General features: G+C 38.2%; 1 protein-coding gene across 1 annotated transcript in view; it reads right to left on the bottom strand.

Annotated features, from left to right (window-relative positions):
* st6galnac3 (ST6 (alpha-N-acetyl-neuraminyl-2,3-beta-galactosyl-1,3)-N-acetylgalactosaminide alpha-2,6-sialyltransferase 3) overlaps positions 1-25348 on the bottom strand; it is a 71124-nt gene that overhangs the window by 2701 nt on the left and 43075 nt on the right. Inside the window, exon 4 of the mRNA XM_044219357.1 lies at positions 241-348. Within this exon, the coding sequence (XP_044075292.1) occupies positions 241-348 (108 nt within the window). The remainder of the gene's footprint in view (positions 1-240; positions 349-25348) is intronic.

Below are 25348 nucleotides of genomic sequence, written 5' to 3'. Positions count from 1 at the left end.
CAGGAAAACATAATGGTATTCACAGCACAGAGAACCCAATATGGATTTCAGCATAGAAATTCAGCTATTAAATCCAAACTGAGGCATTGAAAATGTATTCCAAACGGGAAGTTCCACAGTTATGGGAGGCTGCGATTGGCCGGCACTGCTGTGAATGTGAATGTAGTTTGCAAAGTTTTGTAGGAATGTGTGCATTTTTCATCCCAATATGGGGAGGGGGGTTGATAGTTGGTGTCTTACTTGCAGTAGGTGTCATTTATCATGCCGTAGATACGGATCTCTTTGCACATGTCCATGGCGAGGATGAGCGTGAACCAGCCGGTGCTGAGGTAGGAGCCGGACTGGATCCTGCAAACAAACAAAGACAGCTCTTTAAGTGTAATATTCATTTGCATTAAAATAAAAACATCTATAGAGTTTCCAGGACACCGTTTCTCTGACCTTTGTACTCTTTGCTCTTGTGTGCTTTTAATGCAGGTGATTTGAAAATTAAAATTATTCTAACAGCTGTTCCAATTGTAGGTTGCTCTGGATAAGAGCATCAGCTCGGGATTGAAAATGCAAATGTAAATGTAAATGCATCTACAGCACAGCATGGCAGCCCTCAGGTGTAGATCCATGTTTGTCATACTGTAAGTTTCAGTCATTTCTCTCATTTTATTGTTTACATTAATAAAGAGGTTTTAAAATTCACACTTCAGTATATAAAAAACGGTTCAAAGGCTGAGAAATGAAACACACTTGGGTTGTTGAACAGCTCACCACAACAAGCCAACTGCATGTCTGCCCCTGTGAATGATGCAGGAACCCCATGGGCCAATAAATAACAACATGCATAATCCTTTCATCAGCATCAGACTAGCGGTGTATCAGTTATGACCTATCGTTAAAAAATGTAAGCTTTGATCATTTTCAAACACAGAACACACTGTTGAGATGCATCCTCACTTGATGTTTTGTCGAAATCTGACTAGTAACGTCTGAAGTGGGTCCTGCTTTGTGGCAGCCCCCGCAAAGCAGGTGGCCCCGCACTCCTAGACGGCCCCCTGCCTTTCAGCAATGCAAAATACCACAAGGAGCCTTAGACCTTGTATAAATTAAATAGAGTGCACAGCATGACACTGATAATGAGGAGAGAAAAAAATGGCGGCATTACCACAGTGTGATACAGTATCAGCATAGAGATTATGGAGGACTACAGGTGTCATGTAAATGGTTATAAAGTATTCTATTCATTGATATCTAACTGGACAATAAATACAGTAATAGTAATAAAAATAATTACATATGAATAAACTAATCCACCGATAAATTGATTAAACTATTAGTTATTTCATTATTTGATATTTAAATGGGAAATAAAAAGACTTTACATATTAATATATAAATCCACCAATAAATAGGTTAAATAATATTTATAAAAAACAACATAAATCAATCAATAAATATATCAATTAAAAATACCCAAATACAATTTCTAAATTAATTTTAAAATACAGTTTTTAAAAAATAAAAGTGGAAACAGACACTGTCACTTTCCATTTTCCTCAGAGCCTAGCTCCGTGAAGAAATTATCAACACCACTTTGGAAATAAGAGAGAAGAAAGAAGCATGTTCACTGAAGAGGTAAATTGAAATTGTCATAGTTTTATATTGAATTTGGGAACAGGCAATAACTATTATAAAGATGTGCATTGCATAGCAATAACATAGTTTGAGTAACCTTATTGCTTAAGGTTAGTGGGTTAGCTACCGTAGCTAACGGGAAGAAAAGCCCTCTCGAAATCAAAAGACATAACACATAACGTACGCAGATATAAATAGTGTGTCATCAGATTTACCTGTGTAATATTCCACATTTATCATATAGCAATAAGACAATAGAAAGAGGTTTGTGCTGTAAATTGAGCCTTAATTGTTCACGGACAAATCGTGCCCGGTGGCAGATAGAATAGCATAGTGAAAGCTAGGCTTATAGGGAACCAATCTAAATGTGGATGATGTCATTATTCTATAGCCATTACACTGTGCAATCAATATTTAATAATGATAAGTTAAAGCAAAAAGGTTATCTATTTCCACTTTAATCAGGAAATTGGAATTCCTTTCTGATTTTACCTTTTCTTTTCTTTCACCATTATTAATGGATTAATTTATTTACGTGTAAAATTAATTGTATTAATTCCTATTTTTATTGTGCCATTAGATACCAGTTAGAGTGCTTTATAACCATTTCCATGACTCTGTCCTCCACATTTCCATATGTCCTCCATAAGACAGGCCCAAGATGAAAATACGAAAGTGGTGCCCAGAAACAGCAAACTAAAGAAGAAAAAAAAACAGCAGAATTTACTGGCATAGTTCCTAAAATAACATGGATGTTTGGAACAGCAACTCCTGTTAGCCATGATTCATCCTGTCAGAGTTATCAGCAGGAACCCTGCCGATTATTGTTGAAGCACCTTGGACAGCTCCTGCCTCCCTGGCTGTTGCAGGATCAGCACCTTGGACAGCAGTCAACACAAACTCTGGATCAGAATGTTCTAAATCAGTGATTCCCAACAGTTTGGGCTTACAAATGGAAGAAACGTCTACTTGTTCCCCCTCATCACCTGATTCATGTGACCAGTTCAACCAAATAACAAATTAATAATTTTCAGTGGTAAAATTATTCAGTAATTCACAGAAAATCAGAATTAAGAGTCTACAGCCTGTGAGGTTAGTCTTTGAGCTAAATGCTAATGCCAGCAAGCTAACATGCTCACAATGACGATGCTAACATGCTGATGTTTAGCAGGTATAATGTTGACCATGTTCACCATCTTAGTTTTGTGTGTTAGCATACTAACATCTGATAATTAGCATTGAACACAGTACAACTGAGGCTTCTGAAAAGAGTATTAGTTTTGCAGGTATTTGGTCATGAACTAAAGTATCGGACATATTAAAAATTTGACCTGATGGTGGCGCTAGATGAAAGGTCAGAGGATCACCAACGTTATTACAATACATCCAGAGGGGGACGTGAATGTTTGTATAAAAAAATCATGGAAATCCATAAAATAGTTATCAAGACATTTCACTAAAAAACTAAAATGTAAACCTCATGGTGGTGGTAGAGGAAAAGTCATTAGGATTTATCATTTGGGAACCATGAATGTCTGCACAAAATTTCATGGAAATCCATCCCATAGTTGTTGAGATATTTCAGTCTGGACCAAAGTGGTAGATCAACAGACTGACCGAGCACCATCCATGGAGCCAATGCTGCTAGTATGACTAAAGAGCAAAGACAAGAAGAAAGTCTTAAAAAATAAGCCTAATTTGGTGCAGCAGAAAAATGTTTTCTCTGCTGTCCTATCCTGTTAATCATCTCTTGAGCCCTTAGATTTATTCTGTGACCCCTAAGTTGGGAACCACTGTTCTAAATAATAAAACTTTATTTATAGAGCACTTAAATAATGTACCTGTACAGGAAAGCAGGAGGATATTCTAGGCTGTAGCTGATCTACTTATAGCCATGAACCTTTATCATAGCTAAACAGGTTATTGTATATTGTAAAGTTCAGTTGTGATCCAGAGGTCACCAAGCAGTTAAACTCACATTAACCTGAGCACTGCTGGCAAATTAAATCACAAAGCGAAAGACTGGGGGGACCATGTCACTGATAAAAACCTGCACAAAAGCTCTCCAACAGCTTGAAATCAGCTCATTAAAAATATTTAATATCCAGAGTTGTGTGTGGTAAACATATTTCATTTTGTTGTGAATCAGAAATAATTAACTGTAAAACTACTTTCCATCATATTGTTGAGCTGTGAAAGCAGCCTGCATACGACTGATGCAGGTCTGAATGATAACTAGAGGTTCATTTCACAAACAATTGACGTCATTGTCCAGCCTGCTCCATGTGAACTATTCTTCACGTCACTGAGAAACATCTCTCCTACATTTCTCGTTACCCAGCACGTTGATGGAAAAGACGTTGGTTGGTGGATGAGATGGATTTGCATTACAGAGATGTGTCTAAGATGTTGCATTTGAGTTTAAAATTTCGACCTTTAAAAAAAGGACCTCATAAGGCCAGTGATTGTAATTTGTAAGGATGCCACATGTGAAGCAGGTTCTGAGTCAAACTGACAGTGTGGAAGTTATAACCTAATAAAGATATACATTTTTACCTTTCAATATGTTGGATTCATTTATGGCTCTACAAAACACATTGATTCCATAAGATGGGATGATTCAAACATGGTACCAAGATGTTAAAAACCAAGACAGACATATAAACACATAAAATTACACAATAACAATCTTTAAAACCCAATAAAACCATTATAGCAACCCCATGAGGCCATCAAAAATGGATACAAGACTCATACCTCGTTTTCAGTTTAAACCTTCAGTGTTACAGTATCAAATTACACCAAGTGGTTCCACCAACAGTTTTAATGCCAACAATGTTTAGTTTTATTATAAAAAGGCCGTAGTCTAGTTACCAAGCATTCTTTAGCTTGCAGTGACCTCCTTCAATATATTCCAGAGTCGCTGAAAAATATTATGCAAACACATGCATCATTAAATGCAAGGGGGTCAAATTCTAACACGGGAGAAACATTTGCACAGTGTAGATTACACATTTTTACATTTCATGGTTATCAGTGCTGCTGGTAGAGCAGGTGGAGGCTGCGGCATCTTGTTCAAGGACAGTTCGACATGACACGACGCTGCTGAGAGACAAATCTGTTGTGGGGATTGAACCTATGAACTTTCTGATAATGGACTGTCTCTCTAGCCACATGACCGCCTTGCTTACCGCTGCTGCTTTTTGCTGCTTTCCTCATGAAATGCATCTCTATCTTCGGTGTTCAGTAAGTACCTGCACTCTTTACATATCAGTCAAATAATGTGAATGATACTCTTGCCGTCTGTGTTGTTGGTGCTCAAGTTGATGAAGTTTGAGTTTCTGTAGGTGGTGCTCTTATCATTGTCAGTGCAGCTGTTTTTCTTCTGCTTATTCCAAATTAACCTCTGTTGCTACACATTAACAAGTAAAATGTGTCATGCACATGTCAAGACCTAGTTGACAGTGTGATTATTACAGTAACTGAAAGCATTTCATGAGCTAGATCCTGGCTGAATCAGTGTTTGGTTACAGTGCCATAGCCAGGATTTAAGAAAATATGAGTCCAAGTGGCCCCCGATACTCCCCCACCCCACTCAGTGTAGATCATGGTGACCAGATAACAAAAACAGTCATACATATTCTATTAATTTGGATTTTTAGTCACGCTAGTGGCATGGCTCTAGGGATGGAAATCCCTTTGGTCCTGAAATATCTTAACAACTATTGGATGAATTGCCATAAAACTTTGTACAGGTGTTCATGGTGCCCAAAGGCTGAATCCTACTTTGGTGATCCCCTGACTTGTCTTCTAGCACCACCATGAGGTTGACATTTGTGATTTTGAATGAAATATCTTGACAACTATTAGATGGATTGCCATGAACTTTGATACAATTTATCCTGAGAGGGGCATGAATGTGTGTGTAATAAATTTGGTGACTCCTTGACTTTTCATCTACTGCGTCAGGTAAACATTTTTTTTTGACCAAATACCTGCAAAACTAATGATATTTACATCAGCCTCAGCTGTACTTTGTGTTTGGTGCTAATTAGCAAATAAGATGCTAAATTATGATGGTGAATATGGTTAACATTGTACCTGCTAAACATCAGTATGTTAGCATTGTCACTGTGAGTATGTTAGCATGCTGATGCCACTAGTGTGGTTGTAGACTCTTGTCTTGTCCTGTAATAGCCATTTAAAGACCTTTAAGGACCCTTAAAAACTCACAGTATTTAAACTGCCATTCAGGGGACTAAACCCCCCAAATTTAGAGACAAAAATACTGATGACACAATCTCAGTATCCTTAGTAGTAGCTATGGTCCTGTTTGGCTATAGAGGAGTAGGAAGACTCAAATTTGTTTGTCTTCTGGTTTAGAATTATTATTTTATCGGATAATTAAATGTGAGGGCAGACTCCAAATACACCACTATCCTTTGCTACCACATCAAAGTCAAACTCAATGAGCATAAATGGCAGAAACAAGCTGAAATTAACTTAGAAACCAATCACCAAGCTAAACCAAACTTAAGAGTTTCAGACAACCTTATTGTAAAATGTGTTTAAGGCCCCAAGTGCAAAATGTAGTGTGGCTTTTAGTTTTGGTGGCCCAACAGACTCTCTCTTACACAGACACTGGGGTTGTGGGGAGGTGAAATTACGAAAAATGCAATTTGTTGTAATAAGGGAGAGGAGGAACACAGAAGGGAAATGGCACATTATCACTGATACACAGCTCGGCAGCTCTCAACCGTCAGAGCTGTCAACACATCACTATTACCCTGCATTATTCATTAGCCATTTGCCACTCCAGCAGTAGGCACACATACTCTATTCACACACACATATACACCACATCCCCAGTCGCTTAATGTCCTGGAGCAAAAAAGCTTGCTGGAATAAATAAAGGGGTGGGATCTGCTGACCTGATAACTAACATTTCAAAGCCGATGTCTGGGAGTGGAGACTCAGACAGTGCGATGAATTCAAGGTCTATAGGCAGTGTGTTTACCTATGACAATTATAATGGGAGAACTTTGCAGAAAGGATGCTGTTATTGTGTGGCCAATTTAAAAGAGAGATAAGGTACGGTGTGAAGTTGCTTTGGCAGGCGACAAATAACATCCAGAGCCAGAGGACAGAGAGAATGCAATTTGCTTGTTTTGTTAAAGTAGAAAAACAGCCTTTTACTCAAAGATGGCAAATGAAGGTGTCATGAGGTCTGGCTTGACGCTGCATGGCTTTTTACCGAGTCTCTTTTAGTCCCCTATGCCATGGCTTTCTAGAAAAATGAAACGTAATAAAAAAGAGAGACAAAAATGAGAAAACATGTAAAAAGCTAAGTTAAATCCTTCCCTTTCTTCCTCGGTTCAACACAAACCTGAGACAAGTGAGGCGGGAGTGATTGGGACTGACATGCTAGGAAACTCTAGCGCTACTGGCACTGGGAAATGAAGGGTGTTTGAGAAATGAAGTCAGACACTCTGAGCAGGATCTAAGTAAATAATCCCCCAAGTTTGACTGAGCTGGAGCTTATTGTGCTTTACCTGCCGAGCGCCAGAGGCTAAGGAGCGGTGGAGAACTGCCCAGGATCAGCAAGAGACTCCTCTACCTCCGACTCTGTTCAATAACTCGCACTTGACATTCACAGCAGGGGAGCTGTCCATGTGTGCGAGAAAATCCGCACTGACGACCGGTTTAGTTGAACCGTGCTTTATACGAACCGTGCAGCTGCACAAATGTGATATGACACCTGTCATAAACACTTAGTGGAATATAACTTAACTCTATTGTGAGAAGGAAATAATTTTGACTGTAAAAACAGTTATGTCATACAAAAGCTACTTATAATACAATATTAGTTGTAAGTTCAGAAGCTTTTGGCAGGCCATAAATCATGACTATAAAGGAATAGTTTAATATTTTGGGAAATACATTCATTTACTTTCTTGCCAAGCATTTGATGAGAAGACTGATATAACTCTTGTGTCTGTACTCTAAATATGAAGCTACTGCCAACAGCCGGTTAGCTTAGCTTAGCATGAAGATTGGAAACGGGGAAACAGCTAGCCTGGCTGTGTCCAACAGTGACAAAATCTGCCTACCAGCACCTTTAAAGTTTACTAATCAACACGTATCTTGTTTGTTTAATTCACACAAAAACCAAAGTGTAAAACCGATCATTTGTGGTTTTACGCGGAGTTATGCGCCATACTATTTCTTAGCCAGGTGACTTCCTGCTTATAACTTATAACATATTAATTAGTGAGCTTTAGAGAGACTACATTTGGTAGAATTTTTTTTAGATGTCTAGGTTTCATGTCACAATGGGGTGTAATCACCAAAGACTTCTCACATACGGTATCTCTTAGTGTGCACACTATGTTAACTAACTAACTTTCATTTAACCAGGAAGTCTCAAGGCAGCATAAGAAAAAGATATCTCAATATATCAAATCCTTAAACCCTTTCTTTCATTTCTACTGATTGAAATGTATTTGGGATCTTCTTCACAGTTAAACAGTCATTTAAAAGCTGATGAGTCTATGGTTACATGTAGCCTAGATTTCTAAAAAAAATAAAATAAAACCCTCCCTTTTCAACCAAATTTTAGACTTGTTTTAACCGAGACATCGAGACAGCTTTTGACTTGCAAATCACCAAAATGATGATTACTCTGTTCCTTTAACCTCAATCAATTTCTAACTGTTACCTGTTATTTTTTGGAGCAGTACAGTACAATGATTTGTAACGTCTTTTTAACGTCTGATTGCTGACTGCAGAGCACGTTTTTAACATAGCTTTTGAAAGTGCTATATAAATAAAGTTATATTATCAATACTGTGCTAAAGAGCACAATCAGTACAGTACCTTCTGTTCTTTTCAGCCAGGTCAGTATGTGCTTGAAGTGCAGAGACCCTGGCCCTCCCACACATCCATCCTTTATCCAGTTGCTCTCTACAGATTGTGTCTGAAGTATTTCATCAGACCAAACCAACTCTCCTTCCTCTCAGAAGAGGAGGGTGGGCATTATATCAACTGTTTATTTCTCTCTTAATATCTTTTTCTCTCTTCTAGTCCTCAAAGAAATTACCACTCGAGCAGAGCTTCAGTTGTATATTGTCGGGGTTTCACAATTGCCATCTAACCATCGCACTCAAACACAATGCTATTTTAAAGAAGGGCTTATTCACCAGATGTACTGTTATGAAACGGATCCAAGCTCCAGAAACATGAACAGCAGACTCGCCTCCATTGCCTCTGTCCCCCGCTTTCATCATCAAAATATGTGATTCTCTTCTCCCGGCAGGATGTAGCCTGATGCAAATGACTGTTTGTCATTAATTGATTATTTCATACAACAATAGGCCGCAAGACAAGTCGTTGCGTTTGCCCATGGGCGAGTTCTGTGTAGAGGAACAACATACCGTGTCTCTCCTGAGTCTCTGAAGCAGCTGAGGAGCCCCTGGGACAGCACAGTGACAAAATCCCGAGCAGAGCCGCAGGGTGAAAACAGGGCTTTTTCGTAACATTTTTCTTTTACACAGACCACAGAGCACAGCAATTTATTTTAATGATGGGAATGAGCAATGCAGCCGTGTGGGCTTGCTGAGGCGTTTCTTAATTCTGCCGGGAGGCAATATGAAGCATCGGGGGTGACCTCCACAACCTGCATTATGAAAAAGACAATTTGCTTTCTTCAAGGCTAGTTTTGTTTACTTTTGTAACAGTATGCAGTGCTATTAATAACCAGGAAGAGGACGTTAGTTAGCCCTTGAAGAAAAGACGCCTGTTGATGCAGAGAAGCTCCCTCTTTTTTTTTTTTTTTGGATGATGTCAGGTCAGAAAGAAACTCGCTGGTAATTCCTTTTTCAGCTGCTTTTGTCTTTTTCTTTCCCTCCAATGACTCTCTGACTTGAAACTATGAACTCCCTCTTTAGTTTTAACCTATTTTATTGGGATGACATGTTAATCGAATACACATGTATGTTGTCTATACTGTATGTATGTATATGTTTAACCATGGGAGCAGTGTTGCTCTGTGGCAAAGTCGGTCAAGACTTTGGTCCAGACTGAAATATATCAACAACTATTGGATGGATTGCCATGAAGTTTTGTGCAGACATTTATGGTCCCCAGAGGATGAATCCTACTGACTTTGGTTATCCCCTGACTTTTCCTCTAGCGCCACCATGAGGTTGACATTTTTGGTTTGGAGTGAAATATCTTGACAACTATTGGAGGATTAGTGCAGACATTCATGGTCCCCTCGGGATCATTGGTGATGCTTTAACCTTTCATCTACCACCATCATCAGGTGAAAATGTGAAAAACTAATGACATTCTCATAAGCCTCAGCTGTACTTAGTGTTTAGCGCTAATTAGCAAATGTTTACTTACTTGCTGAAGATGGTGAACATTATTAATGCTTAACATCATAACATAATAATGTTAGCATTCTGACTTTAGCATAAGCATAGTGTGGGGTTTTAGTGTCTTGTAATACAATTGTTCAACTGTAATTATTAGGACAAACAAATCAGAAATGAGCAAACCAGGGAGAGAAAGTATAATGCTATGTTTTAGACACAGGATTGTAGGAATGTAATTCAGGTGAGACATCTTACTGTAGGTGTTGTGAAGTTACACTTATTTTCATCTAACATTGAGGCAGCTAATGTGCGTGAAAAGATTATTTCTCTTCTTTCCTGTCTCATAGCAAGGGACAAACTGCAGTACTTTCTTCTTCTCATTTTCTGGCAGGGTCATGAATCCTTGAATTATTTTTTAAAGCTTTGATAACATTTCACTATTAAGGTATTGAGTCCAGCACAGGAAATATATTTCTGCTTACTGTAAAAATATTCGTGTGGTATTGGTTTGTCTCCATACAATAGTTGCTTCTTTTAATCTCAAGTTCATGATTGTAAATTCAAATGCTGTTTTTTTATTGAGGTATTTTGTTCTGATTTCTGAGGGAGGAAAAAACAGCACACAAGATACTTGTACAGTTAATTTTTCTCTCCTTATTTTAGTAGTGTACTTATCTTTTCATTGTATTTTAAATGTTTTCCTGAATGAAGCAGGTTTGTGGCTCTGAGGTCGACTGGTTTTGCTGTTAGTTTGGTGAAGCTCAGACTGTTCCACTGGGTCAACTTCAACATAATTAGGAAGGTCTTTGCACACAACAGAATCCAGTTTAGTTTCTGGTGAAATAACCTGTAAGTGAAATCCAAGAACTGGACTAAAATTTAACTGGCCTTTGTTTGAATTTGCTTCTGCTCCACATGCAACACTTTGGGGTAATTTTGAAATACTTTTAGTGCAACTTAACGGACTATAGTTTTACTTTTTACATTCAGAGAGTGTGTTATCTACATTCTTGAATAATTTAATCAGTCACTTTCTTCCACAGAGTGTAATCATGTAAAGCAGAACCAAAATTCATCCACTTCACAGAAACAGATGATGGTTTTAAGTGGTTTAATGTAAACTGAGGCATTAAACAACCGAAAAGGAGAAATTCTACTACCATCACAACATACTTTCTACCTCCACCTGTAGTTATGTCACAGCAAGAGCAGGAAATACAGCATAAAAAATTTTAAGTTTCTTTTCCATGAACACAGGCGTTATTATACAAAAACATTCGCAGACTTAAAGTGAAGGATTGAGCACCTACCAGCTGATCACGCATGTACAGAGTTCAAAAGATGCAAACAATGTCCTAATCAACACAAGTGCGAGTCCTTGAACTAATGAAATCAGACTAAACAAACAAAGAAGCTACACTAATGAACCAAGAAGTCACAGAAAAGAAGAAAATTAACTGTTACAACTGAGTGTTAAATTAATTATGTTTGTAGCCAAATTATTGCAGGGGCAGTTGTTTGCCCAAATTTACATGATACTGTATACAAAGTTCTCATTTTCTTTTTACAAAGTCCACTGTATCTATTGGTGCATTAAAACTCTGTCAACCTCATAATAAAACAAGTCTGGTGTTTCTCACAGTAAAGATACATACAGTATATCCATCTTCCTGGGATCAAGTTTCCTCTGGAACACTATAAAACTGTCAGTGCCCATTTGTAACTGTACTGCTCATTGACTTTAAAAGATAAGACTGGCCATATTCTATATTTTTCTTATTGTCCACAAATACATTGAAAAGACCAAAACCAACAATGAATTGATCCTACTAACAAGTACTGTCTGTAGTCAAGATAGATATAGTATAGCCTGATGTGTCTTTATCCTCTGTGCCATAGAGCTCCATTGTTATCCAAAATCTATTAAAAACACATCAGTGAGCCACACTGTTGCACTTGTGACATGTTTCTTCATTACAATGAACACTGTACTGTTTATTTGGAGTCAGTCCTACATACACTGTCCTGCTGCCATAAACACTCACTAGACCACCAGCTGTGTATTAATCCGCGGTTGAAAATAGTCCCAGACAAATGCTCTATTTACTCCTGAGTAACGTTTTCTTAAAACTAGAGTGCCTGTTCTACTGCTGAGCCTTTTTTAAAAAAATGACACTAAATATTTGTGACCTGTTTACTAAGATTTACGTCTTCAGTAGAAACCAATATGCAACAACGTAGGGAAGTCGGAAAGTATTTGTTTTGGTCTTTTCATGTGATTTATTGACATAGGAAAAAGCTCTGCTTTCAGGAAAGCAACAAAACCAGATCATCAGCATAGAGATTACTTTTTTATTTATGTTAGTGTCAAAATGCAGACCTGTCCCAGTCCTTGTCCAATTTAAAGAATTCAGTTTCCATTGTACATACTGTATCCCTAAGCCTGTTGAATATGTTTATATTAAGAAGCTCATTGTGCCACACATATGCAAGTTTGGGGTAGTTTGTAATGAAGATACATGGATGTAAATGTGGTGTGTTTCATGTTTTAGTAAAACATCTTTTTGGTTTTGGCTCAAGACACTGGTCAGTAAGGAAGGCCAGGATCTTCTGGAAACAGCCGAAATCCAGAACGAGGATGAACAGTTTTTAGAAAACTTTCAGTCAGCTCCACAGGATTTTACAGCCTAGAGGACCTGCAGTTCTTTATTTCTGTTAATGTATTTTCTTTCTTTTCTTAAGTTAATGGACAATCATTTCAACATTTTTATTCAGAATATTGAAATCACTCCTCCAACCCGCCATGCTACATTGTGAATTGTTCGCTTTCCCTCAGTTTATCTCATATTGCCTTTATTAAAAAAAAAAAAATCCCAAGAGATGAAATGTTGAATTGCATTCTCTATTTTGTCTTCTGATATGTAACTCTCTTTTCTTGGGGATTAGTCCTTTGTACTGTAGTCCTTTAGGGCCTGATGATATTGGATTTTAGTCCCTTGGGGATCTCTTTGTTTCTGGTTCAATATTCTTAGCTGTTTTCAAATTCTCTCTCTCTCTCTCTCCCCAATGAACCTTTTTTCCTTCTTTCCTGTTCACACTCGATCTCTGCTCCTCTGTGTTTTTATCACCTCTATCCACAATTTCTCTCTCTGACCCTTTCAACTCTCTTCTTCTTTCCCTCTCACTCTGTTCATCCCTCTCACTCTGTTCTGACCCTCTGTTCCCTGTGTTCCCTGTGTTCCCCTCTCCCCCGAGTTAATGGCCTTGTTGTCCTCCTAAAGCAGATGTCATTATGAGCGGAGTGAGAGGACGGAGGACAGAGGGCTGTAAAAAAGGGACAGAGAGGCTCTGAACTCCCCGTGTGGAGGCTGACGTCCCAACAAACATTCAACAGTCGTGACACTGCTCTGACATTTTGCACAGAGGATTTTGTAAAGTACCGACTGAATAGCTAATCGTGGGTGCAGTGAGTTTGCTGCCACCGGAGTCAAATTGTGCTCCAATTTATTGGTGATGGAGACCAGGAGGGAGAGGGCCGAGGACTCTGACAAAACCATGATACAATGAAAATACCACAGTCGAGTAGAAATTTTTTCCTAACCTTCCCTGAAGTGTCCCAGAAAAATGTTAGAGCATCAAAGCATGCTGATGCTGATGATACATCTATTCAGCTACATTGTCATCACTACTCAGCCTTTTCAAATGTGAGATCTCACTTAGCTTGTGGAGTACAATATCTGCCTTTTTGTGTTGGCATGATATGCCATGATAATCAGCTTTTAAAAACAAACCTTTTAGGGTGGTGGCCTATGGCTGATATTTTAGGGTGAAATACAACTGTAATATCAGCCAAAAATGGATATGCAACAGTAAAATATGCCTCATTAACCCCAGGAAATGCTGCAGAAGTAAAAAGCAGCAGATCTATAATGGCTAAGGTATTGACTCTGGCCAAAGTCCAGATTCTGCTAAGTCTTTTTTCTTCTTAACGTTTGTCTGACGTTTCTGATAAAATTACCTGCCTGTCATCTTCTGAAGGTGTTTCATGTGTCTTTAATGTTTGCATTATTTAATCCAGTGCAAAAAAACAGCATTTAAAACTGAGCTTGGACCCCATTAATGTTTGGTAGCATCTATGTGATCATGAAATGCTAAATAATTCATTAAAATGTTTGCAGTGAGGAACTTTTTAAGTTGCATGCAGCCTAAATCTTGCCTGGTTCCAGACCTCTGAATCGCCACACACATTTGTTTAGCAACGTCATTTCACATTGCTAGCTAGCTACCATGCTACATCCATGGATGAGATTAACACAACTGTACAGATAGTTGTTGTCACGTAGAATAGATTGTATGAGAAAGTATAATATGTAGAGCGTTAATGTTTGGCATCTAGGCTCTGACCTCGTCGTTGCCCACAAGGAAACATCAAGCTTAGCACAGCAGGGAGTGGGGAGCGGCGATAAGGTACACAGCCTACAGGTGGATGCTGGGGTGGAGGTGGGCCTTTTGAAATGCTACATGAACAGCAACAGTAGCAGCAAACAACAGCGTGGCTTCAGGTGAGCAGTGTGGCAGCAGGTGTGCAGCAAAAGAGTACCCCGCCATGATTAAAAGGGTGCCTTGGTTATATGATGCACTGAGAGGAGTATGTGAGTGTAGCGTTGTACTCGAGTTGGGCTGCCTGAACGTTCCTACATAATCGTATCATGTACTAATCCATTTATGAGTTGCTTTTATTGTGCACTTCCTTCATCAGCTATTTCTGCTTAGGTTGGGATTTAATGGAGTTTCAGTATTGACTGAAATGAATGTGCATATTAGTTTGAACATTATTTGGAATAATGATATGAAAACCTAATCTAATATTATGATCATAATAAAAATGTCAATATTGTACATTACAACATATTCATTTTCTAATTCCATGTGACACATTAATATAATTATCAAAATCAGTTTACATTTGAGATGACTGATTCTGATATGATGATGGCCATAATGACACAACCGATGTTGTTTGTGTGATTGTTTTTTAAATTTCTCCCATAAAACCTCTTACCTCATACTCAGGACTCCTGTTTGTCTACTCTCATAGCAGCTAATGTTTCAAAGTTAATGGTGCTTTGATTTATTTATGCTAGTCTAATTTTATGAACACTATAGAGGAGAAAACAGAGAATAAAAAGATACAGTAAGATATTCAGGACAAGGTGGAGAGCTGCTGCATCTCGTTTTTTGACACATACTTCCCTGCAGAGTCTCTGTGCTGTTAGCATGATCCAGGCTGCTGTGTTCACTGACACTCTGCATGTGGAGAACATCCATCATCCTAACTTGCTCCACGCTCGCAACATTTGTCCCCTGTCGCATTTACTAAAAAAACACACAAACACTCAAATGACCGACCAGATGGTGCTAAATGGCAAAAGCCCAAAAAATAACATATTTTTCCCCCTCTCGGCCTCCCTCCTGCATCCTCACAGTGATCCTTCCCCTCTCTTTACATGCACGGAGCTCACGGCGAGGGGTTTCCACTGATCTCCTCATCTCCGCCTGGCAACCAGCACTTTAATAATTCTCTCAGTGCAGAAGAAGGCATCTGATGCTTTTATGCCTACCACCACCCCAGCAGTTTTCTCTCATTAATTTCGCAGCACCCCAGTGAGTCTGAGGCAAAGACTTTGAGGAGACAACACACTTACATCTTAATCTGTTTTCTTTTTTTGGTCTAAGGAGAATGTGTCTGAGCTGTTTGTTTTACAAGCAACATTTCTTCATCTATGTGGGAAAAATAAATGCACAATGATGTCTTACCTACCTCTCAGATGGCATTAAACCCTTGTTATAATTCATAAATCAGAGCCATTTAGTGTTAGATTAAATTCATTACAGTGCTGCATATAGCTTTGATAATAAATCATAATTAACTCTGTGCTCATCCCTAAAATAGACCACTGCCAGGTGCCCTATTACCTTTGATGAAAAGATCCAAAGTCTGAAATTCTTTGAAAATATTTTACATAATAAAAAATATTACATTCCTAATTTTCTACAGCCCCAAGAAAAAGAAGATATTTTTACCAGATGAGAAAAACAATGTGTGTATGTTGTTGTAATATCGTTTCCATTTATTCGTTTAATTGAGTTCAACTTATTGCACTCGAATGCCTCAAAAGTGAGGCAAAAGTCAAAAGCAGTCTGGCTTCACTGATAGTTGTTTCACACAATTACCGCCCACAGATAATTTCTCTGTCTCAGTCACACTCCGGCTAAAACTTCAAAGCGAATTTCTCTCCCGTTTCATTTGAAACAACTGGGCAGATATTTAAAACTGATTATATAACCTTGTTTCTCATTTTAAAAGACAAAGCCAGATTAGTCAACTAGAGCTCAGCAGTGAATCAAAGTGTGCCATACACGCTAAGCATATTTTCTGTTACATTTCAGGGCATTTAGCTGATGTGTTAATCCTCAGAAATGTACAATGAGTGGAACAGCAAATTCCTACTTGGGTTCAACTAATTTCAGTATTTTTAGTTATATAGCTCATGTTTTGTGTGTATTTTCAGTATTCAGTATCTGCCCTCAATTCTCTTATTGTCTGGGTGAGAAAGCCTCTGAAACAACATTCAGACCACCCTGGGACACTTAATCTCGCCAGTAAAACCCAAATTAATGATTTTTTTTTCTTTTTAAAAAGGTTACCTGTTGTTTCAGGCAGGAGGACCAACTACACAAAAACTCAACAGTTAAATTGAGTACAAATGTAAAGTAACAAGACTAAAAGTCTACCGCCATGCTAGCAGCTCAGTGAGGCTGTACAGAAGTGCTAACATGCTGATGTTTAGCAGGTATAATGTTTACCATGTTCACCATTAGCAAGGCAAAAAATCTAAATCCATTTCAGGTTTTTCTGTAGAATAGAAGGAACCTTCAATATACGGTCTGGTATCTAAAATGCAATAAACAGCCTGTATTTTGATATTTTAGTCTCCAAAAAAAAAAAAAGAAAAAAGACTCCTACATGAACAATATTCTAACCAATCATAAGGAGAGCAAGTGTCAGACTCACAGCAACCAAACAGTCTCTGTATGTACCAAACGTCACATATGCACTCTCCCACATGGGTGACTGGTGGGCTGGTAATGAGTATGTGCTGTGGTGTCATGGAAATAGGCCACCTGTCAACCCACCTGTCACCTGTCAACAACCCAACCATGCCATTTTTTTGGGGGTTGATTGTAGCAGAATGGCAGGTTCGAAATTTTAATTGACTGAGAGAAAAGAAAAAGCTGTAACAACAATAACAAAAGGAATTTTAAAAAGCCTCGTCTGCTACACCAAACTGTAGAAGTACATGAACATTTTAACACATCTATTTCCATAACATTCCCCCCTTTGATTATTCCCCCCTATAACCACCTTCACCGTCTCTTTCGTTCCCTTAATTCAAGTTAGATCATGTTCTGGATCCCTTGTCTCATTAGGATTTTGAACTGAATATGAAGCACCTCATACTGGTTAAATATTGGCATTGTTTGGTTTTTCATTTTCCATTTCTTTGACTGTAATGCTCAATAATAACATTGATTTTAGGGCTTATCTGGGTTCAATTGCAATGAACAATATGCATCCAATTCCCAAGTCAGTGTGCATTTTTAGTACTGTTGTATGTAATATTGTTATTTCTATTCTTGCCTTTCACAATAAAGTGGCTTAAAAAGCACCAGATACTGTATTGGAGTCTGACATGATTGCATTTTAGTGGGCCACACTGTCTGATAACCAAAGAGAAAAAGAATTACAGCTCCAGTTCATCTTACGTTCAAGTTACGAATTCTGAAACATCTATAGACTATATTAAACAACTAACCTGAGTGGACAAATAAGTCTAACTAAAACTAACACACACACACACACACACACACACAGACAGACACCAAAAAGGAAAATAGACCCTTTATTCATCAATTATTTCTTTGGAACGTTTTTTTCCATTGAAAAGCCGATTTGCCACTGCACCAATAACTGAACCATAGACTCCTGAATTCAAACAATTGCTAAAATGAATAAATTGACCAAAAACAAATCAACAACAATTTTGCTAATTGATGTTAACAGCTCACACTGAAAATGCTATCATTTCCTAATTAGCACTAAACACAAAGGACAGATGAGGCTGATGGGAAGGTCATTAGTTATTGGGTATTTGGTCATAAACCAAAGTATTAAAATTTTGCCCTGATCTTGGCGCTAGATGAAAGTCAATGTATCATCAAAGTTACACATCATCCTGGGGGGGCCATGAATGTATGAAACAAATTTCATGGCAGTCCATCTGATAGTGGTCGAGATATTTAAGTGGTCAACTAGAACCATGACGTAGCTAAAAATGCCAAAATTCACTGGTTCCAGCTTCACTACAGTGAAGTTTTTCTGCTTTTCTCTCTTTTATATCATGGTCAGTTGAATTTCTTGGGTTTTGGATTGCAATTGCAAAGACATCCCTGTGGGCTTTAGGAAAAGGTGAAGGGCATTTTTTACTAGTTTCTAACATGGACTAAATGATTCATTGATTTTTGAAAAATAAAATTTGACAGATTAATTAAAAATGAAAATAATTATTAGTTGCAGCTCTAATTGAGACCTGAAGGCAAACTATTGTACTGTATATACCAGTTGGAAATGTTATCCACTTAAAGTTGGTAAAGTTGAGTTTCACAAGTCATTCATGACACAGTTTTCTGCAGTTCATAGAACATCATCTTGATAAAAAAGGAACCTAGACTTCATGGTTTATAAGCCTATTAGCTTTGCTTATCAAAGCACTGACAAACAGCCTTGATTAAAGAATCCCATCATTATCTGTGACCCGAGCCAAGAACTTAACACACTTCAGAGTAAACAGCATTTGTTTTGCTAAAAGAGAGGTGTGTGATTTATGTATTATTCAAAGTGAGTATAAAGTGTCTTGGAAATGAAAGCCTCATGCAGGTTGAGAGGTTTATCTTAACCAATTTTAGTCAACAACATAAAAAATAGGCTTTACTTCATAACATCTTACAGTCTTTGCCCTTAAAGAGAATCAAAGCATCAACCCTGGCAGTGTTAGTACCATATTTTACTCGTCAGCCACAGCAACAACACTGTCTTGGTGCACAATAGCCATAAAGATGAAGATTTATTTGGCAGAAAAAGCAGAGCAACAAATGGTGGAAGGTCAGACGAGATGAGCAAGAGTCTGAATAGGTTTGGTAAAAGTGAGCCAATTTTATGACTCAAAAAACCCCCCAAACAAACCAGTGAAATCACAAAAAACAGAGGGAGTAACAGTCTGAGGTAAGTGGCAGACTCTGAAAGCTCTGCAGCCTATTCAACATGTTATTGGGATGCCTGTCCAAGACCAGGCGAGTAAAAACCAAGGATTAACAAAACAGATGAGGACCAATTTAAGAGATTTCTCCAGGGACAGAGATCAAGACAAAGACCTAAGATCCAGAATTACACACAGGACTACTGATTATCATTGATCTTAAGCTCAATAATCAATTAATCTCATTTCTACTGTTGAATAATTTAGAGCAGCCCTCTCTCTAGCGTCACACCTTGGAGAGCTTCACCATAGGGAGTAATCCCAAGCAAAAGTCCAATAACCACGGTACTATTAAGCTCTCCCTGACTGTTCAGGCTGCTCTTAAGCCACACCGGGTCCCCTCTCTTACAGTAAAAAAGATTTATGGCTGCTCGCAAAGAAATGTGTTACGACTTTAATATGCAAAACGCTCTTGCTCCGACAATGCAGCACCGCTCCTGGTTTTACAGGAGGCTTACAGCGCACGCTGCCGTGATTTTACATTTTCACGTTCATCACACCACATTATGAAGATGGTAAATGACGCCGTACACAAATCAGAAATCTGAAAGGTGTGACAGACGGAATAATGAAGTGATTATTCTTCCTTTAACGTGTAACACATTCACTAATTTGACACATTTACACAATGGCACATCTCTTATGGATTTAGTTTCCATATCAAATATACAGTATAGATATTCATGCACGTGAGCACAATCAATCCATCTATCTATCTATCGATCTACAGTGGTGAAAAGTAACTAGGCACATTTATTCAAGTATTGTACAGTTTTGAGGTACTTCTACTTCACTTGTTATTTCCATAAGAAACACTTCTACTCCTATACATTTATTAGACTAGAGGTTTTCAAACTGAGAGGCTTGGGAGGCACAGTAGAGTTTGGTGAAAGGGACGGGTGGATGCCGGAAAGTTTGCACTTGTAAACATCACGTCACGATTACAGCAGCTGAATTGGGTGTAGCCGATAAAAACATAAATAATATCAACGTGAAATGTCATTAAGGAATGCGGTCAGAACAGCTAACAAACGGTGAAGGGCAGAAAGTTTCAACTTAAGTCATTAATACAACTTGTTAATACAAAAGGATCACTTGTGGAGTCCTGCTCTCACCATGGTTTGTATATTCCAGCTGTGTGTCACGCCTCTTGTGTACAACACGAGCCAAAAAGACTTCTGCAAAAGACACACCGGTGTATCCTCGCTCATAGCTCCTCCGGCGAGCCTCTTCTCAAACTTTTAAGAAAAAGTGTTTTATGAGGAAGGAAATGCATTCATCATGTTTATTAGACCTCAAAGATACACACAATGCATTTTGGTGAGCAACACTGAATGTAAACATAACTTTTGTTTGTACAAGGAAACTTCACAAGGTACCTTTAAGGTACTCTTAGCACCATATCCATCGTAAATAAACGTCCATAAACCCACTTAGAAATCATGGGGAAAAAGAGGCTCGTTTTAACAACAGAACTTGCCTGAAAATACTAATTAGTGTACAGATTTAAATTTTACAAACAAATAGTATGAACTATGAGTATGAGTAATAATATCGATATTGATGTATTCATTTGAAGTAGATTTTTTAGCAAAAATGCCAAAAATGCTGTTTTTAAAAAAAATTCTTTTGGTTTTGGACAGTTGGTCGGACAAGAAAGCCCAGAAAATGTTAGCAGATCGCTAAAATGAAAATTCAAATAATCATTAGTTGTATAACAATCCAAGGATATAGTATATTTAATAATGTAACATTTTGCATATTTTTATTTTTTAGGTACATTATGAAGAGAATACTCTGTACTGGTAAATGTGTTTTTACATTGTGATATTTTTATCTGAGGATCTGAGTACTTCTTCCACAATTGTACAGTATATAAAATTGAAAATTGAAAATAAGACAGCTGCCTTTTGAAAAATATCCCTCATTCTGTAACTAAATGAATCCTGGAATAAAAGCAAAGATATTGTTTTAAATAGAATTGACATTTTGTACCTTGAGTTAATATTATTAACATTTCAGAGAGTATAACTGTTTGTATATTTGAAATACTGAACAATAAACACCAAGTTGCACTGCTAAATGCAGAGCATATTATGGTATATATTTAAGTGAAGTGCATTCAACATTACGAGTCTTGAAAAGCTCCAAATCTTCGGGAGCTGCATTCAAAGCTGACCAGAAAGTAAACCATGTAATTTCACACGGCTCTGCAGACGCACAAGAAAAAAACGACACTGGAAGTCTCTCACTGGGATTACTATGATTTGTGTGTCAATGCGTTTAAAAATCGAAAACAAAATGCGAGGCAGTAATGCGCTGCGTTAGCTGATTGAAAAGAACCCTGAAAGCTGGTGTTTGTCAGGCAAAGCAAACGGCTGAATTATTATTTGTCGCTGGCTGAGAGACTCTCAAGAACAGGCGTTGCTCTGTTTGGAGAGATGAGGGTTTGACAATTTTACAAGCAGATTTTAATACTGCTGCCAAGTGGTGATTGCTTCCCTTTTCACACAGCGTTGTACAACTATAATCTGAAGTGACTAGTTCACATCCAATTTAGAGCTGAACATATAACAGAACGTCACTGACAGGATGCATTACAGCTGATGCTGCACAGAGCATTACGGCTGCACTCATTCTTCTTTCTTATAGAAGGAGGAAGGATAGGAGATCCGTCTCTGTCCTGCTCGTGCCAGTAAAAGTATTACTTGACATCACAGAGTGAGTGTTCTCAAATTACGTAGCAGGCTGCACGTCTTGCATTTTATGTTTAGGCCTATTTTGCAGATTATTTGATTGTGATTCCACAGTACAGCATAAAATAACACGTCTTTTGCCTAAATATCAGAGAAAAGCTTGTTTAAGTCAGAAGGTGTTGGAGGATCCATGAGACAAGTTATCTGCTTTGTCGTGAGACTTAAAATTCTTTACCTGCTGCAATTAAAATGTCAAATACCGGCTTGGGAAAAGAAGAAGAGGGGGAAGAGAAAGAGTGGGAGGAGGAGGAGGGCAAGGCCATCTGTAGACCTGATTAATGTGAAGACAAAAGATATTTGCAGACCATTAGTATTGCTGGAAATTCTCATTACTGTTCTCAGTTTGTTTTCACTGTTGTATTTACACTTTACATTACACTGCACACACCAGTTGTCTTTAATTTTCTAGTGACAGATGATTTATGTTATTAATTTTCACTTTTATACTTTAACAACACTGTGTTGATATTAAGGCTGCAACTAACAATCATTTTCATGGTTTTAATCTATAAAATGAGATAATAAGAGAAAGTGAAAAAAAAATTTAATCGCAATTTATCAAATAGGGTTGACCCTTTCAAATGTCCTGTTTTGTTCGACCAACAGTCCAAAACCCAAAGATCTCACTTTACAAAGATATAAAAACAGAGAAAAGCAGCAAATCCTCACATTTCAGAAGCTGGAACCAGAGAATTGCTGACATTTTTGCTTAATTTTGTTGTCTCATCAAAAAATCAACTAATTGTTTCAGCTCTAGTTGATATGTAACTCCATTATATTGTATGCCTAAGAACCATTTACTGAATATGGATGTAGAAAATGTTGTATCCATTTTACTGTCAATTGTATTACTACTGTTGTTTCAACTGTTCTTCATTCCCTACTATATTATTGCATGTTTTAAATGTTCTCCTACTGAATCCTATTATTTTCTGCTGCTGAAGCAATGTAATTTCCCAATAGGGACCAATAAAGGTTCACCTTATCCTCTTATGTCCTTTAAGGACAATATAGCAATTTAGAGGACAAATATAATTCTTATAAAAATAAATATGCAAGAAACTATCTTGGTTACAGTGGTGCAGAGACATATTCTTAATACACAGTGACACACCACGGAGCCTTGTGTTGTGAGACTATTTTATCTCTTTAAAGTGTTATTTTTCTGAAGCCACAGAGGCATTTGATCTAATAAGTCTTATTAGATGGGGGTGGGTTGCTACATCACTGGTGATGCAGGTGTGTGTTTGAGAGATTTCGCTCAGTGGAGCTTCTTCAATCGGGTTCTGTCGAGCAGAACAGAAAATGTATTTACTGCTTTTGTGGCTGCGGGCTTACCATCATGTCTACCTGCGTTACTGCCCAGCTGGTAAAATAACTGACTTATGTGAGCTGGGGCGTGATCTTGTTATTCCACTGCAGAGAGATATGCTAGAGAGCAGAGACAGCGTTCTAAATGAGGGTATGACAAAAGGTGTTATTTTGTGTGACAAAATTGTTGCTGATATGAATGCAAAAAGCAGTGGCCATTTTCCTACCACAGATCTGTTTTTGAATGATTTATTCATTTCAGACCACAGAAAAACCAATCTGGCATAAAATGTGGGAAGAAAAGCAAAAAAAAATAATAATAATAATGGACACAACTGTCCACATGCTTTCAACATGACGACACTCTAATGCACAAAGAGCGGTCCATAAAGAAATCCTTTCTCAGTTTGGTGTGGAATAGCTTGATTGGCTTGCACAGAGCCCTGACCTCAAATCCTTTCCAACTGAAGGTGTTGGATGGTTGAGGTCAGGGTGTTGGTGTTGTCAGGCCTTAAGTTGGTTTATACTTGATGCAAGGGGGACACAGCACTAGACAGATGTATCGTATATGAGGCCATATCATGCTTTAATTATAGTTCCCACAGTAACGGTTTACATTCTTTCATTTACTTTGTGACAAAAAGCAACAGTGGGCTGCACACGTACTAATAGAAGCAGCATCTGCAGTTACATCCAGGTAACTTCTATGTCTTCTTGTCTCATTACTGAATAGGAGACCGCAGGAGTGAAATCGCTGTTATGTTTCGTGGAAATGGCTTTGCTAGGAGGAATAGATCATTTAATCTTCCTTGAAGTTGCTTAATGTATGTCTTCACTATCAATAATCTCCTCCAGCATCAGAACTTGTATGGAAAAACACAAGCAGCACATGCTAACCAATCACAGCTGTCTTCACCTGGCTTCTCCGTGGCCGACACAGCCCTGATGTGTGACCCTTTGTTTTTTTTTAAGGGGCCTGCACATCAGCTACGGCAGCTTTGTGTGCAGGCTCCAAATCTAAGCCATAACCCCTTCACGCAGAAAGCCCCCCTTTATTGACCAACATCAGTTCCCGGCATCACTAATGCTCATGTGGCTGAATGGGGAAAAGATCTCTTGTGGTAATCCTTCCGGGAGACTGGAGGCTGTTGTAGCAGCATATTAATGCCCACATCCGGGTATTGTCCGGGCGTCCACATATTTTTGGCCAATAGTGTAAAGATTTAAGTTTAAAAAAAGAGAGGGTCAAAAAACTAGCAACATGGACCAAAGACCATTGTTAATGAATGACTTAAACTATAGCTTTTATAACAACTGAGTGATGAATTTCAAGCAGTTTTTTGCTACAGAAAACACTGTGGATAAACCTCTAACACAGATGGGGGATTTCTGACATTCCAAATGGAAATCCAATGACCAACCCAATGTCCCTCCCCGCTAATAGTTTTGCTAACATCCTCCAAGTGTCATTACATCATTAGGACATAAATGCAAATGGGCTTTTAGGAAGACTGCACTTCGCCTTCTGCTGACATTTTGCTTCTCTCCCTCCGCCTCATTTCTCTCTCAGACAGGGTCACAAGAACACAGAAAATGGCGAGTCGCTGATCCCCTCTTACTTTGGAAGAAAACACTGTGATGACTTCCTTGTTCTTCTGAATTGACCGGTTTTGACCTGATGAACAGTCACCCAGAAAGCCGGGTTATTTGTGTTTCAGGGTTTCCAGTGGCTTCATTTAATAAGATAATTTCACAGCAATTACAAGCTTTCACCACAGAAATGTAATGTCATTATACGCATTATTGCTCAGTGACAAATTCTTGGTTTGGATGGAGAGCAACACGCTTGTGTCGATTTATAGGGCCATATACAGTGGGAATCAAGGCTTCATGTGGAGAG

Source organism: Siniperca chuatsi, linkage group LG13, assembly GCF_020085105.1.
Source record: "Siniperca chuatsi isolate FFG_IHB_CAS linkage group LG13, ASM2008510v1, whole genome shotgun sequence".
Classification (NCBI taxonomy): Eukaryota; Metazoa; Chordata; class Actinopteri; order Centrarchiformes; family Sinipercidae; genus Siniperca; species Siniperca chuatsi.
The sequence above is the reverse complement of the archived record's forward strand: the minus strand, read 5'-3'. Positions and strand labels throughout refer to the sequence as shown.